At 50.7% G+C, this 15,994-nt stretch overlaps 6 protein-coding genes across 6 annotated transcripts; 4 read left to right on the top strand and 2 right to left on the bottom strand.

The window, feature by feature from the left end:
* Positions 1-873: 873 nt before the first annotated feature.
* Positions 874-2,524, top strand: BKA55DRAFT_501989 (aspartic peptidase domain-containing protein; the record flags this gene model as incomplete). The annotated part of the gene is made up of 3 exons (XM_046186881.1): positions 874-1,081; positions 1,132-2,207; positions 2,261-2,524. 3 exons carry the CDS (start codon positions 874-876, stop codon positions 2,522-2,524), a joined length of 1,548 nt encoding a protein of 515 aa, XP_046053562.1.
* A 1,200-nt stretch (positions 2,525-3,724) lies between these two features.
* Positions 3,725-6,459, top strand: BKA55DRAFT_557106 (uncharacterized protein). Its single transcript, XM_046191768.1, has 7 exons — positions 3,725-4,167; positions 4,217-4,452; positions 4,497-4,862; positions 4,918-5,077; positions 5,130-5,390; positions 5,438-5,772; positions 5,825-6,459. Exons 1-7 carry the CDS (start codon positions 4,128-4,130, stop codon positions 6,155-6,157), a joined length of 1,731 nt encoding a protein of 576 aa, XP_046053561.1. The 5' UTR covers positions 3,725-4,127; the 3' UTR covers positions 6,158-6,459.
* A 6-nt stretch (positions 6,460-6,465) lies between these two features.
* BKA55DRAFT_501856 (major facilitator superfamily domain-containing protein) lies at positions 6,466-8,317 on the bottom strand (the record flags this gene model as incomplete). The annotated part of the gene is made up of 3 exons (XM_046186868.1): positions 6,466-7,409; positions 7,462-8,075; positions 8,127-8,317. The coding sequence occupies 3 exons, from the start codon at positions 8,315-8,317 to the stop codon at positions 6,466-6,468; spliced, it is 1,749 nt and encodes a 582-aa protein (XP_046053560.1).
* Positions 8,318-9,000: 683 nt separating this feature from the next.
* Positions 9,001-10,246, top strand: BKA55DRAFT_557100 (uncharacterized protein). The gene is made up of 2 exons (XM_046191767.1): positions 9,001-9,448; positions 9,519-10,246. Exons 1-2 carry the CDS (start codon positions 9,298-9,300, stop codon positions 10,229-10,231), a joined length of 864 nt encoding a protein of 287 aa, XP_046053559.1. The 5' UTR covers positions 9,001-9,297; the 3' UTR covers positions 10,232-10,246.
* Positions 10,247-14,111: 3,865 nt separating this feature from the next.
* BKA55DRAFT_475600 (uncharacterized protein) lies at positions 14,112-14,867 on the bottom strand (the record flags this gene model as incomplete). Its single annotated transcript, XM_046186170.1, has 1 exon — positions 14,112-14,867. A coding segment is annotated over one exon (756 nt), but the record flags the coding sequence as incomplete, so codon positions are not given.
* A 309-nt stretch (positions 14,868-15,176) lies between these two features.
* On the top strand, positions 15,177-15,759 carry BKA55DRAFT_671778 (uncharacterized protein; the record flags this gene model as incomplete). Its single annotated transcript, XM_046197978.1, has 2 exons — positions 15,177-15,307; positions 15,405-15,759. The coding sequence occupies 2 exons, from the start codon at positions 15,177-15,179 to the stop codon at positions 15,652-15,654; spliced, it is 381 nt and encodes a 126-aa protein (XP_046053557.1). The 3' UTR covers positions 15,655-15,759.
* Positions 15,760-15,994: the final 235 nt, after the last annotated feature.

The following is a 15,994-nucleotide window of genomic DNA, read 5'->3' as shown; positions in this document are numbered from 1 at the left end:
CCAAGCCTCCCTCTCTAATTCATCAAATGCCCGTTCTTTGATCTGTGGCACAAGGCGCAGAGCCAAGGGACGAAATCGCCACGGGCTGAGATCCCTAATCCCAATTGAGCTTCAAAGACATCATCCGCTGCAAAAGGCCGCGCAAGCCCCTACCCTTCTGATTTTTAAGCTGAATGTTAGTCCCGGGGTTTAAGGGATCACCCTCTCTTACTGCATCCTTCAACTGGCCAAGGCACTATAGTGATTGCCGTGTTTCTTGTGATCAGGAAGAAGACGAGTCTCATTGGGAAATAACCGATGATCTGCTTGGATAGGTTTAGCCTGGTTGCTAGGAAGAGAGGCGGAGTCATGATAAATGAGCCAAGCTGAATGGATTACGCCTGTAACGTGAGACATGGGGGGCTAGCGAGCCTTGAATTGGCACTCTGATTCAACGTAAAGAAAGACATTGTTCGACAGAGACAAATAATAGCTGTCTCTTGTTAGGAGAGATTCACTATGCAGAACACATGATTTGAATAGAAACAGGTTACACAACTGAAGACAACAGAGCCTTCTCATGCGCAAATTAACGCCCCAAAGCCCAATTATGCAGGTCCAAAACCCCTACGTCAAGGACTTTTCAGCCGTACCGTATTACTCAACGTCTAAGCAAACGCCAAGACCGCAGCCAAGCACATCCCGCTAATTCCGTCCCTTTGATCCTAGCACATCCACCAACCAAGGCGCAGCCCGGGGGTGAGGTAGGCAGGGAAAACGCCACTGGAAGGCCTTGGAGTTGTTAGTTTAAAGACGAGGTAGCCTCTCCCCCCTGGGGGCGTCGTCGAAAACCGTTGTAGTCTTCTGCAAAAACAAAACACCACAGAAGTCATCATGAGGTGGACTACGATAACTACAGCCGCGGCTCTGCTCGGCAGCGTCGACGCCGTTAGCTTCCCGAGATCGAAGGCTGGTAAAGGTTATCTGTCGATGCACGTTGGTACCGTTGAGCGAAACAAGAATAAGCAGCACGATAAGCGTCAAGACGGTGACGCTATCGCCGTACGACTCGAGAACAAAGATTTCTTCTACGCGACAGACGGTATGTCACTGCAGCCTCCATAATTAACTACAGTTGTTAATACTCTATAGTCGAAATCGGTACTCCTCCTCAAAAAGTCACAGTCCTGCTTGATACCGGCTCCAACGAACTCTGGGTGAACCCCGACTGCGAAGAGGCTCAATCCGCTCTCCAATACAACCAATGTCTCGACTTTGGACAATATGAACCTCGGAAGTCAAAGACACCACCGATCGGTCCTTTTGGTGGCGAGACACTCAACTACGGCGACGCGTCCGACTCATCGACGCATACCTCTGCGACGATTCGATACTACACAGATCTTATGACATTTGGAGACTCAAAGTTGAGGAACCAGACCTTTGGTGTTTTGGTTGAGAGCAATGGTATTTCACAGGGTATTCTGGGTCTTGCGCCTGATCTGAGGGCTGGTTTCGACGGCGATGAGCCTTATAGCTTATTGCTCACTTCAATGGCTGATCAGGGACTTATCAACAGCCGCGTGTTCGCGCTTGATCTACGACATTCTGATGATACCGAAGGTGCTCTGATCTATGGTGGTATTGATCGCAGCAAGTACATCGGCAAGCTGGAGACACGGCCTATCATTCGCGGCGAGGGTGGTGAGTACCGTCTCGCCGTGGAGTTGGATAGCCTCGGCGTCACAATTGGCGGTGATTCACAGGACATTCGTGTTTCGAGTTCTGATTCCAACGTTATGCTCGACTCTGGAACTACTCTCACCCGCATGCACATGTCTGTCGCGCGACCAATTCTGGAGGCTCTCGATGCCCAGAACGATGGTGAGGGCTTTTACATGACCGACTGCGAAAACCGCGATCTCGATGGCACGGTTGATTTTGGGTTTGGCGATAAGATCATTAAGGTTGCCTTCAGCGACTTTATTCTTGAGCTTGGACCTGGAACGTGCTACATTGGTCTTGTACCTACTAGCGACCAGCAGATTCTTGGTGACTCTGTTCTGCGAGCCGGATACTTTGTCTTCGATTGGGATAACAAGGAGGTTCATCTTGCTCAGGCTGCTGATTGTGGTGATGAGGACATTGTTGCTGTTGGATCTGGCTCTGATGCTGTGCCCAGTGAGACTGGCAAGTGCAAGAGTTCCGATATCACAGCCACCGGACGTGTAAGTCATGAAACCCTGGTACTCCTGCGTGATAAAACTAACGATGTTGATAGGCGGCTACTGCCACTGGTACAGGCCGCTCGTTCCCTACCTCCGCGTACACCACCACTTACACCATCACCTCATGTCCCGACTTCGAACGCGACTGTGTCACAGGCGTCGTGACGACACAGACTTTCAGCGGTCGACCAACCGTCACAGTTACTGCCGGAGCCGGTAGTGGCGGTGATGATGATAATGCAGCATGGCAGCCTACGCCACTAAGCTGGGTGTTTGCCGTCATTGGCGGCTTTGCTCTCGGAGTCAACTTGTTGTAGAGGGAGATATGACTGTACATATTTTGATGACATCTCTTGGACATGATGATTGTAATTGATAGACCGCACTCAGGGTATACATGGTATGAAACATACGGCGGCGTTTGATCTTTGCATTATCTCACTTTGTACCCATGACTTACGTGACTTGGAAATTGCCTCAGCTGTACTGGGCCTCTCCGCGTGTATGCTGTGTACTGCAGAAGGGAGCACAGCATGTCATGGCTTCACAATCGGGAGATACTTTCGGAGAATTTCTTCCCTCGATGTAGACTTTTTGTGCTCCCATGGTGTTGGATCAATGCGCTCTGCTCATGGTGCCGCAACAGCTGACAGCCACATCTTGCGCAACGCGGGAGGAAGACTTCGGATATCTCGGGAGACACTCTGTATCCACCAAGACTTGCTCGTGTCTGTGTAATCATAGGCGCGGTAGTGGTTTGAGTGTTTTCTTGAGAAACATCGGCGCTCTGCTGTAGAATGCAGAATCGCGACGGTCGATGAATGGCATCTCTTTTGAAGCTCTCACAAGGCTGTCGTGTATTGCCAGGGAATTGCGAGATTTCTGAGTCAGAGAGTTACATCGTGCGTCCCTTTCAGAATTATGCTGCGCAGTAGCTCTTGGCGGTGAGCAGGAGACTACAATTGTGACTCTGATTAGATCGAAAGTTAAAAGAATTGTCGCTATGACTGGACGAAGTGGTTACTCTGATGAAAGCAATAGAACTAGGGTGTCGGAGCCATTTTCATCAACACGCTAAAAGAAATACATGATGGTCTGTAATCAGTAGCCAGAGCCAAGTGTGTAGTTGCTCTTGATGAGTAAATTCGGTATCTGGACATCATTCTCTCTGCCTTTTTAGGCAATCTGAGTTGATCCTAACTGGTGGACGTCAGCGCGGGCAGAAACGTGCAACGGTAAGCTTATCTGAGCTTAATTTGACTTTCGCTTGTAACAAAATGGTCTAAGTTGTTCGCGTTGATACAATACAGCATCTCCTCATGCCATGGCGTCGATGATAGAGTCGTAATTCATGGTTATATGTGCATTCTCATCGAGGGACAACGCTCCTTATCGAGACGGGAGACGTTGGACATGGCGGAACTAGGGCGGAATTCATGCAAGCCACTTACCGAGGCATCAAGATACGATACGGTCCACTCCCTCTACCCCAATTCCTGCAACGATAGAAGACATACAGAAGCTACTAAGCTCAAAAATACAATACCAAGAAATACTGTCAACCTTAATTTTTTTTAGTCACATGCACCTTTACTTCAGCTTTGACCCTAAACAAGATCTACGTAACCCTATGGCAACGACCCTATTCATCTACCTCGGCTGGCACCGAGGTCTTGAATCGCAGCTAATAGGGCCAAGATTGGTGTAATGCGGAGATGGTGGAAATCAAATGGCGCTAAATTGGGTCTTCCCCAGATTTGGAGGAGGCCCCGAAGCGACAAGGAGGAGAGAAGAGCAGGGAACCAACTACGTAGTACATATTCAGCTCCTCATCTTTTTTCCCTTTCCTTTCATCTATTCTCCTCATTCTCTCCTCTCCCCTCTATTCTCTCGATATCCTCACTTTAATCCCTATTCAAGATGGTCTTCTATCCTCCTCCCTCAGTTAGCCTGCCCTTTGGTAAACTCACCCTGTCGTTAGTTTCAGCTTCTCTGCTCACATTCCTTAGATCCTCCTGAGTCAATCACCATCCCCGACTTCATCTTCAGCGATAAGCACGCTCGTAAACCCATTGCTCAGTCTAGAAATCCCTTCACATGTGGTATCTCCGGTAAGACGTATACCACAGAAGAGGTTATCCAGCGTGAGAAACTTCTCGCGCGCGCTCTTGCAAAGCGTCTTGGCTATGATGTCCACGATGGAACAGAGTGGGATAGAGTAGTGGCGCTGTTCTCAGTCAACACTGTACGTTTGAGCTCAGTCACACAAAAACTCAACTAACGTATAAGATTGACTACATTACCATGACCCATGCTGTTCACCGTTTGAATGGAATCGTCACACCCGCCAGTGCCGCATATTCCGCCCCAGAACTCGAGCATCAGCTTCGCTCATCCGGCGCCAACGCACTTTTCACTTGTGTTCCTCTTCTTGAGACCGCTCTCACTGCCGCGAAGGCAGCCGGTATCCCCGAGGATCGCGTCTTCCTTCTACCCGTGCCCGGCTTTGAGTCTAAGCCACCTTTCAAGTCAATTGATGATTTGATCGCAGAAGGCAAGGATACACCTGAGCTTCAGCCTCTGAATTGGATCAAGGGTCAAGGCTTGAGGCAAGTTGCGTATCTATGCTACTCCAGTGGAACATCAGGTCTTCCTGTAAGTCTCGCCGAATTTTGATGAGAAGAATGCATGAATGGCTCACAAATTGTAGAAAGCCGTTGAGATCACGCACGTCAATGTAATCGCAAACGTTATGCAAATGACGGTCCAAAATGAGGAGGGCCGTAAAGCAGCGGGAGTCGACACTCAGGTTCAGCTTGGTCTCTTACCACTCAGTCACATTTACGGCCTCGTCCCAGTCGCTCATTGGGGTAATGCCATCTCACTCTGTTCTTGAGTCTCACTGAACTAACTCGTACCAAGGCATCTACAATGGCGATGAAACAGTCATTCTGCCCAAGTTCGAGCTCAAGATGTTCCTTGCTACCGTTCAACGCTTCAAGATCGAACAAATGGCCCTCGTCCCTCCCATCATGGTCCAAATGCTAAGTCACAAAGCTGAATGCCAAAAGTACGACCTCAGCTCTGTCCGCTTCATCTTCAGCGGCGCTGCTCCCCTTGGAAAGGAGACAATCTTTGGCTTGAACGAAATCTGGCCCAAGTGGAATATCTGCCAAGGCTACGGTATATCTCCCTTAATCACGCGTCATCTCTCATCACTAACTTTGTAGGTCTCACTGAAACATCACCCGTGGTCTCGTCAACCACCGAACTCGACATCGACCCCGGCTCCTCAGGATCTCTGCTCCCTGGTATCAAGGCTAAGGTCATCGATGCTGAAGGCAAAGAGGTTACAGAATACAACACCCCGGGTGAACTCTACGTCCAAGGCCCCAGCGTCGTTTTAGGATATCTCAACAATGCAAAGGCCACAGCCGAGACCTTTGTGAACCACAGCGATGGCCGCTGGATGCGAACAGGTGACGAGGTTATCGTTCGCAAGTCACCTAAGGGCATTGAACACCTTGTCATCGTGGACCGAATCAAGGAACTTATTAAAGTCAAGGTAAATTTCACTATCTCAATGTCTCTGCTCAACCACTTACATACTTCACTAGGGCCACCAAGTCGCACCAGCTGAGCTCGAAGCACATCTTCTCAGCCACCCTCTTGTCGACGACTGTGCCGTCATTCAAGTCCCTGATGACCGAGCTGGCGAAGTCCCCAAGGCCTTCGTCGTCAAAGCACCCGAGGCCAAGGGCAAGTCCGACGAGGAGGTCACAAAAAGCATCAACAAGCACGTCGAAGAGCACAAGGCGCGGCACAAGTGGCTCAAGGGCGGCATCGAGTTCATCGATATTATTCCCAAGAGTCCTAGTGGCAAGATCCTGCGACGTCTGTTGAGAGACAAGGAGAAGCAGGCCCGAAAGGAGAAGGGGGCCAAGCTGTAATGATATGGTGTATAGAGAGTGTAAGAAAGAGAGGGAAAATATTATGCGCTTCTTATGAGGAAGCGGAGCGATTAACGACTATTAGATGCAGTTTCCAGAATCACTCGTGAAATCACATTGGTACAAGTCCGAGCATTCATCAAAGCACTGAGACGACTGCCTTGTATTAAAGAAAGTCTAGTTGAGATATCTATAAAGCGAATGGAACTTTTGTATTACATCAATGCATTAATCTTTACCTGAAGACTCTTAAGATCCTCCGCCCCTTTTTTATCTAGTCTTCTTCACACGTCAGTCCAATAGACCTCTTAGAAGACCATGCCCTTGGCCTGCTTGCTCTGAGCATCCTTCTCCCTAATGTCAATGTTCCTCCACATGAAGAGACAGACGATACAGAGGGGGATGAAAGCGCAACCAGCGTAGATCATCTTCTGCTGCACATAGTCATAAGCAGCAATAATGGCGTCTCGCTCAGGGCTACCAGCAGGGTAAGACAACTGAACGTTGATGTCGCCATATATGGTAGCAGTCATGTTCTTGGCAGACTCGGGAAGCTGCTTGGCAAGCTCGGTGGGGAGCATGTTTGTCCAGATGCCACCAGCAATAGCCACACCGATGGAGGAGCCGATACCACCAAACATACCCCAGATCGCCAGAGCGACGGCGACATCCTGATGCTTGACGGACGACATAACTGCGATACGGGCAGTCAAGGACCAGATACCACTGTAGATGCCGTTGAATAGCTGACACATGACGAGCCAGTTGACGGCGGTTTCAGGGTGACGGAAGTGGATGAGAAGAGCGGTACCGAGAACCAAGAAGGGCACACCAACGAAAGAAGGCCACTTGAAGCGTCCCAGGTATCGAATGGCGATACCAACGAAAGGGCCAACGAAGGCAGCCATCAGAGAGAACGAGTTGAGGATGTAACCAGAAGTAGTGACACTCTCAAAGTGAACAACCTGCAAGTAAGAACCGTAATAGGTATCCCAGCAGAAGATAGACGCAAACATGATGCCATAGATTAAACAGGCACCCAGAATCGTACGATCGGCGAGTAGGTGAAAGGGGAAGTAAGGCACGGGGGCGAAGAACTTTTCCCAGACGACAAAGCCGGCAATCAGAACAACACCAAGGATAGGCATGGCAATGATATAACCAGTGGCCCATCCATTGGGGGCAGTAGCAGCGATGCTGAAAGGGAGCAGGAGTAGAGCCCAACCGGCACTGGTGAGGAAAAGACCAATAACTAGAATAGTGTTAAAGACTGTGCGTTTAATGTGGATAAAGATTAAGCTCACCATCGAACTGCACAAAGTAATACTTGAAAGACTCCCAGATAGTGCGGTTGTGAACCTTCTCAGGGGCAAGACCAAACTTCTTGGCCTTCATCTCATTCATAATGAAGATGACCATGACGGGAATGCAGAACGCCAACAGGATAATGCAGAACGAACCAAAAGCCCATCGAAAGTTGACATTCTTCAAGAAGAGCTCAGCAATCTTGGGTCCAGCGAAAGTGGAGCTGATGGTAGGCGTGTAGTTGATACCCATGATGATCAACCGGTTGCGGAGAGTAGTGGTGTCAGCGACGACAACGTCAATGACATAGATGAGACCGAGATGGCCAACCCAGTAAAATGTATGAGCAGCAGCATACATCTCGACACTGTTGCATGTGGCCTTCATGATCATACCGACAACGATCAGGAGAACCATGGCACCGAAACCCCAGACTCGACCCCAGATGTCAATGATCTTGGCAAGAGTCAAGTTCCAGACGGCACCCAGAATCGAGGCTACAATACCAGTTGAGGCGAGAAGACCATGGGAAGCGAAAGCCGAGGTGACGTAAGGAATGAGGTTACTTTGCACATTCTGAAGAAGACTATCGACGAAGGAGACGAGGAAAAGGCTGGAAAGTCTAGAGTCAGTATGGCCATGGCAAGGCAAGCTAACCACTTACAAGACAAATGTGGCAATCAGCATCTTCTTGGTCCAGACGCTGGTGATGGCCTCGGCTTTCTTGACACCCTGCTGCTTGAATTCATCATCGGAGAAGTCCTTGAGATCCTCATCGGCCATGATGTTGTTGTTGGCAGGAGCCTTCTCGATGTCTGGAACAGACACATCGTTGACGGGCGTGGGCCCGTTCATGGTATGAGTCGCCATTGGAACGAAGGATGTTGGAATCGTTCCAAAGGGAAGAAGTGCTCAATTCTGCTCAATTCTGCTCAATTCTGCTCAATGGAGCAAGGGAAGAAAGAGAAGATTAAGCTGAAGGACTGCTCAGTTGATGAGGGGACTAGAAGATCGCATTGAAGGGGAGAGAGCACCCATTAAGTACCTTGCCCTACCAGGCCAAGATCGTAGCTCACTACAACTCTAGCTACATAGGAAGCTCTCACTAGAGCGAGAATTGGGAACGGGATAGGCGATGATCATCCATGGCTAGATTTCACAGAACGAATCCTTCGGGAGGCTAAAACGGTAACTGGTCTCCGATGGGTAGACTTCCTAAGCCCACCTATAACTGGCCGCGGTACGTTTGCCATGAACCAGGTAAGGATTAAGCTCATTGCGACCCTGGGCAATCAACGGCAGAAAGCCCCTGTTCGAGAAGAGCCCTCTCGCAGTAGAGACGTCCCTGGTTCTTGGCTGGTGAGAAAAAGACGCACTAACACCGATCATCCACGCTCTATTTGCTTGGCCCTACGAGTCTAACCTTTGGGAATAGCACCATAGATGTGCCAACTGGAGACCTTGCAGTATCGAGAGCACCATCTATTGGACAAAGCTTATTTCCAGAAGCTATCCGCACATCGACCGGGGTGAGTTGGCCGAGAGTGGCGTCGCTCCAACTGCTTGGTACGGTATGGCGCCGTTTGGTGTTGACCCCCAAGAACACCAAACGCAAGTTTTTCAGCGCTAGTCGCATATCTGATCATCTGATAATCTGATAAGCAGCATCACCACCGAAGATCGCACCTCTTGGCCTTTCACCTTCACTTTCCAGTGTGCGGCGTAGCATTGGCACATCAATTTCGTCCGTCCTTCTCCGAGTACAAGCATGTGATGGAAAGTTCACTAACATTTTTGCCTCAGAAAAGGCGAGAGTTCCTCCAGGGTTCCCTTGCATGTCGCTTATCATCTATTGCGAGACAGATGGGATCGGTCGTAAAACCAACAACCAACAGCGCGTTTATGGCGTTTCTTTAAACGCAGCACTGCATAATAGGCCGTGGGGCCGTATAAGATTATTTTCCGGCAAGTGGGCGCTGGTCCATAGTAAGAAAAGCCAGACTCCGATTTGGCCCTGATGAGTTTTCAGGTCATTTCTAACCAGGAAGGGCAACAGAGGCGCTTTTTGGCGTAAATAAGGTCGCGAGCCTTGCTCTTGGCATCAGGCAATCGGAGAAAAAATGGGCAAGCCACCAGAACGGGATTCCGAAGCATAGTCTTAGGTCCTGGGCCACATCTCGAGGCTCTGCGGGCCGGTGCTCTCTTCTTTGTCCTTATCAATCTTACCGTGATATAACATTACAAGATCGAGACTTGCCCCAGTGGCCTGGAGCTCCACAGGCCAAAGCACGTCTAACTGATTTCGGATTCACTGACAGAGCTGTTGAAGATCCGGCCAAAAGGAAGTCGATTGTCAACTTGAGGCAAATTCTCTTCCTCACCGGGGCCTTTGGCGTTCGGTTCAACGTCTTGGCAAGTCATCTGTCCAGTCTGGAAATAAGCCTTACATCTAGAGCTTGTAATGTGGCTCGGAGCCATGATACTGGGTTGAATCCACTGTGGATGTTGAGAATTGGATTGACTGCTGCCTGGCCAATATGTTTCGTTTTCTTAACCTGCTTGTCGTACTCATGTGGGGGTCCGGTGATTGATAGGCCGATTCTGCTGGACCACATCCGAGGAATGGTCTTGTTTGATGTTCTAGACAATATGAATGCATCGCAAGAACAGGCCGTCCGGGTGACATTTTCCATAAGGTGGGCCAGAGAAGTCCTTGTCGTAAAGTTAGAGGCTCTTGGCGCCGGGGAGCAGCAAATCGTCTCCCAATAGCATCGCAGTATATCCGAACTACTGTAGTCTTTTTTGTAAGCAGGAAAGAGCCTTGTCTTTCCTGGGACCAAGAAAATGGTGTAAAGAGGCCGAGATGCACGGCCGATCTGAAGTTTGGCAAGGAGAATGGAGTCTTGCGAACCTCCCGATTTGATCCGCCAAAGCGTTCCTCCAGTTGCCGAGGATGTAAATGCACTTGGGATGGAAACAATCACTCGGAGAGTATCACATCTCATGATAGCACTCTGCGAGGTGAATGATGTCCCGATTCAACGGCATCGAGGGCTGGGTTGCGTTGCATCGCCGATCTGGTGTTTGCCACCAACTGTAACTGATTGATTTGATAAGATTAGATTATCTTGAAATGCTTAAATTGCCATCATGTCTTGGCATTAGACCCTAGTGGCGCTGCGAATCCTTCGAGTGTCGTTGATCCATGATTTTTGTGTGCACATGATCGGAGAAGCTGCCGGTCGTCTTACGACATTTGGAATGTACATAAATCCTAAGGAAGCAAACGATTTGAGGAACGCGTGGCCAAGCCAGGGGAGGTAAGAAAACTCGACATCAGTATCACAAGTGACAGAAATACTTGGTTAACTTTGGGATAGCCTTGGACAGCCTTACTTTGAACTCAGGAAGCTTAGATCAGATAATTTAGTATCCTGAAAGAAGGCCTTTGAGCTTTCTTGATGCCAAGGTAGAGTAAAGCTGAGGGCATCCGTATATAAAATGCCCACCATGCCGATATCGCAAGTTTCTATCATCGAGCTCGAGAGGCCCTGAGACTTTTAACAAGGATACTCAGGTATTCGTGGGGGTTTCCATGCTGCTTACACTTGACACTATACATTCTGTGTAGTCGAACAAGGATGCTATCAATGGCGACATCCCTCTATCAGTAAACCATCTGTAATACCGCTGAAAATGCTTGGCCTCCTTGCTTCGAGAGCGTAGAGGGATATGAGGTAGGATGGGGATAATTTCGTAAAGAGTTTGTACCTCATGTTCCACGTAAATTTGCGAACGATGGTAAAGTCTTCCTTGGGCGTCGGTGGCAAGTTGATCGCTGTCAAGTCTGTGGAAGAAACGCAAAGTTTTTCCAATGACCAGAAGATACGTGCAAAATGGAACAAGAAATAGAAGCGGAATGTCAATGTCATAATGTTGTCGAGTGGTGATTCTCAGAGAGGGCCCAGAAGAGTGCTATTGAGTAGGTGCTGCCTTCCATCTTATTCGGTTCTCGCATGACATACAAAAAGGTATTGGTCTTTATCACAAACATATAGAAGCAAGAAAAGACGGTTGAAAGAACCATGGTTCATCATACGGTCCTTGACAAATGTTCTGTGATGTTGGATTGGCATTGCTTCGATTTGATTTCAGCATGTTTGCGTTAATACTATGGTAGGTGAGCTACCTCAATGGCAAGTGGCTTCAACTGGTAGTGTGTGTTATTCAGTAGCCAGCATTTACATTCTTTAGACAGCCAATTGTGCTACGAGTTGTCGACGGTCGATAGAAGCGTAGTCACTACAGCCAGTGGTAAGCTGCCGAGGCTTCTTCAGAGTCATCAAATGTACAAAATGATAAGCCATTTGCAGCTTCACAAGAGAGAAATACTTCACGAGTAAAAACATAGGCGAGCATTGGGAATTGATTCAAACAGAAATAAGTCGATATTAACATTAAACAACCAGCCAGCGGGTATATATGCTTCTGTGCATCTCGGCTCAACTGGTAACTTCCCTTGCTCTTTTTCTTTTCTACTTCATTTTTTTCTTCGACCTCCAGACTTGATGTCACATGAGGATCCGGTCAGTACCAAGTTTCCACACTAATGCATAGTTCGTAAGGATCGTAAGAATGATACATGTTTGATGAGCGCGCTGTCTAGCTTCCCTGGAAGCCCAAGCGGTCTCGGGGTACGGGCGTACATAGCATACATACAGGTCCCGCCTCAGGTACCAAGACCTAATCTATAAACAACAAGGAAAACAGAGATGATGTGCGAAGCGCATCATGACCCTTACAGGGCAATGGCAACAGCCAGGATGGCGGCGGCGATGCCCATGCCGTTGCGAGCGGCACCAGCAGTCACGGGAACGCCAGTAGCGGTGGGAGCGGGGAGACCACCGGTGCCGACAGCAGGCTTGCCGGTGATGAGAGTCTCACCAGCGCCGGGAGCCTCGTAGCCGGGAGCAGGGGCCTCAGTACCAGCAGCGGGAGCGGTAGCAGGGGCAGTCTGAGCAGGGATGGGGCCGTTACCAGCAGGGCCGGAGGTGAAGCCAACCTCGGGAACAACGATCTCAGTCTCAATGGTCTTGACGGTGGAGGAACCCTCAACAGTGGTACCGCCAGCGACAACGGGCTCAGTGATGGTGGTAGCGACGACGACGGTGGTGTAGTGAGCAGAGGTGATAATGGTGGTGCCAGTAACAGTGATGTGCTCAGTGACGGAGTCAGCACCGGTGGCAATACCGGGGTTCTTCTCGACGTAAGGAGCGCAGATACCCTGGAAGAAGGAGACGGCCTGGGCGACAGTGTCGTCGTTCTCAGCGTGGGCGTAGAGGCACTCGAAGACGTTGTCAACGAAGTCCTTGGAGGGGCAGTAGCAGGCAGCATCAGTGTTGTCCTTGCAGTCGGAGACGTAGTCAAGGAAGGTGTTCAAGCAGCTGGGGACGACATCGGGAACGTTGTAGCCATCCTCAGGAGCCTTAGGAGTCTCAGGCTTCTCGTCGGAGCCAGTCTTCTCAGGCTTAGGAGCCTTGTGAGTGATGGTCTCAGTGACGGGGCAAATGGTGGTGGAAACGGCAACAGTCTCGGTGACAACAGCAGGAGTTCCGGCGGTGACAGGGCAGTTGGTGACCTCAGGACCGCAAGAGGTGATGGTCTTGACCTCAGTAGAGTAGATGGTGGAGGTGCTGTCGTAGCTGGTGACAATGGTGGTGTGCTCCTCGGGAACATCAGTGGTAGCGTTGGGGGAAGAGCCCTCAGTGGTCTTGGCAGGCTTCTCACCAGTGGGCTTGTCGCCAGTAGGCTTCTCACCAGCAGGCTGAGTGTAACCGGGCTTGTCACCACCCTCAGTAGGCTTGGTCTGGCCGGGCTTGTCACCGGTAAGAGTCTCAGTGACAGGGCAGATGGTGGTGGAGATAGCGACAGTCTCGGTGACAACAGCGGGGGTACCAGCAGTGACGGGGCAGTTGGTAACCTCAGGGCCGCAAGAGGTGATGGTCTTGACCTCAGTGGTGTAGACGGTGGAGGTGCTGTCATAGACGGTGGTGATGACGGAGGTGTTCTCGCCAGCGGGGACGGTCTTGGTGTTCTCGCCAGCAGGGACAGTCTCAGTGTTGTCACCAGCAGGGGCAGAGGTGGTCTCAGAGCCAGAAGAGCCGGAAGTGGTCTTGCCGCCAGCAGGGACAGTCTTGGTCTCTTCGCCAGAAGGAACAGTCTTAGTCTCCTCACCAGCAGGGACGGTCTCGGTGTTCTCACCAGCGGGAACAGTCTTGGTGTTCTCGCCAGCAGGGACAGTCTCAGTGTTGTCACCAGCAGGGGCAGAGGTGGTCTCGGAACCAGAAGAGCCGGAGGTGGTCTGCTCACCAGCAGGAACAGTCTTGGTCTCCTCACCGGCAGGGACGGTCTCGGTGTTCTCACCAGCGGGAACAGTCTTGGTGTTCTCGCCGTAAGGGACAGTCTCAGTGTTCTCACCAACGGGAGCAGAGGTGGTCTCAGCAGGAGAAGAACCAGAAGTGGTCTGCTCACCGGCGGGGATGGTCTCAGTGTTCTCGCCGTAAGGGACAGTCTCAGTGTTCTCACCAACGGGAGCAGAGGTGGTCTCAGCAGGAGAAGAGCCGGAGGTAGTCTGCTCACCAGCGGGAATGGTCTCAGTGTTCTCGCCGTAGGGGACAGTCTCGGTGTTGCCACCGGCGGGAGCAGTTGTGGTCTCCTCACCAGCAGGGACGGTCTTAGTGTTGTCACCGTAGGGGATAGTCTTGGTGTTCTCGCCGGAGGGGACGGTCTTGGTGTTCTCGCCATAAGGAGGGGTGGGAGGCTGAGGCTTGTCACAGTCGAAGTCGATCTGGGGAACCTCGACACGGCACTTGTCCTTGGGCTTGTTGGGCTGCTTGGGGTAGACGAAGCGAACATGCTTGGCACCACCACACTGGGTGTTGTAAACATCGGTACCGTCCTTGGAGCAGTCGGCCTGGTGCTTGCAGGTAGAGCCGTCAGGCATGTCATAGTGGAACTCGAGACGGCAGTCAAACTCGGGTCGGACGTGGAACTTCTTCAGAGAGAAGGACTTCTCCTTGCTGCCAGCGCCGCAGCCGAAAGAGGGAGCCTCCTCCTTGGCGGAGCCACAATCGGCAGAGATAGACTTGCCAAAGTGTCGGCCAGTGAGATCGCGCTTCGACTTGTCGGTTCCACAGGTCCAGCCCTTGAAATCAAAGTCGTTGTACTTCTCGAACTGGCCGACCTGGAGGTCATCCCAGTACCAGCCCTTCTTCTGGTTCTCCTCACACTTGTTGTCGATGGCACGGGGAGGAGTGTACTTGGGAGCATCCTTCCAGTTACCCCAGTGAGCGGAGACCTCGCCAAGGCTGGCAGTGAGAGCCAGAAGGGCAAAGTTGGCCTTCATGGTGAAAGATTTGTCGGGGGTGGTAATAACTAGTTGTATGTGTAGCGAGTGTGTTATATGCAGAACAGAATATTAAGAAATGGAGTCAAAGGAAACGAATGACTTTGACACCAGAACAAAAAAGAGAGAACTTTGATGTAAAGAAAAAGGGAAAAGAAAAGAGGTGAGTGATAATCCAAAAGAAAGAGTCGAAAGAGGTGGGAATGAGAAGCATCTATATACCCACGAGTCTCTCTATCTATCAAAAAAGCTGGAGGAGTGCTTGCCTGCGGAGGCAAAGGGCGGCCAGCCCGGCATCTGGTGCCAAACATGGCTGGTCTCCTCTATGGCCCATGCCTGGTGGAGATACTACCGGCGATGGGAACCCCTGATACTCAACCAAGTCAGGTTGAGCACCGGTGGTCGGCTGAAGGTTCGAAAAAGTCTCTCCAAGAATTCAGGTCCGTCCGGTGAGGTTTGACACAACGGTTCGTAGTCCAGGGCGGCTCAGGGACACTGACAAGGATGAGTATCCGTGACAGGGACCCATGTCGTTAGAAGTTTCTCCATCGACAGGGGCCTTCAACAGCGGCTCGGTGCAAGCCCAATGATCTGTGGGAGCATTGTCCAGGGTGTGTATCTCTCTCAGGTCTTGGCTGTGGATGGACTGATGAGCGAGCTTGCTCACACCATGCGAAGCGCAATGCCCAACGGTAGCCAATGCGATGCTTGTGCCTGGCCATGGATGGGAAGCAACCTTGTCGTTACTCGCCTTGCCGAAGTGGTATTCTTAGAAAGGTTAACATAACTTTTTGTTTATGCTTGACAGGGCTTGCTTCAGCTGGTCCATCTCCCGCTGCTGGGCTGCGCTTGAAGAGGCCGCAGTGCATATCCTGATCTCCAGGCGCTTGCCATGAGAAAACAGTGCAGAATGTGAACCAAAAGGCGGTTATGCATATTCTGATTAAAGCTCCGAGGCGCTACTGCATGTGTTGATGACCACTAGCAGAGCGCCTCTCAGTAGGCCAAAAGCGAACAGAGCCTCTAGCCAGTTGCCGAGGTGGGCGTTTAGAGCATTTTTGCGGGGCATCGACCGCGGGAAAATTCACACCCCGCTGTGAGGCTTGCACTTGGACGCTGAGATAGCT

The sequence above is a fragment of the Fusarium redolens genome, assembly GCF_020744475.1.
Source record: "Fusarium redolens strain MPI-CAGE-AT-0023 chromosome Unknown BKA55scaffold_3, whole genome shotgun sequence".
NCBI lineage: Eukaryota > Fungi > Ascomycota > Sordariomycetes > Hypocreales > Nectriaceae > Fusarium > Fusarium redolens.
Note: the sequence above shows the minus strand (reverse complement) of the source record. Positions and strands in the feature narration are given on the sequence as shown.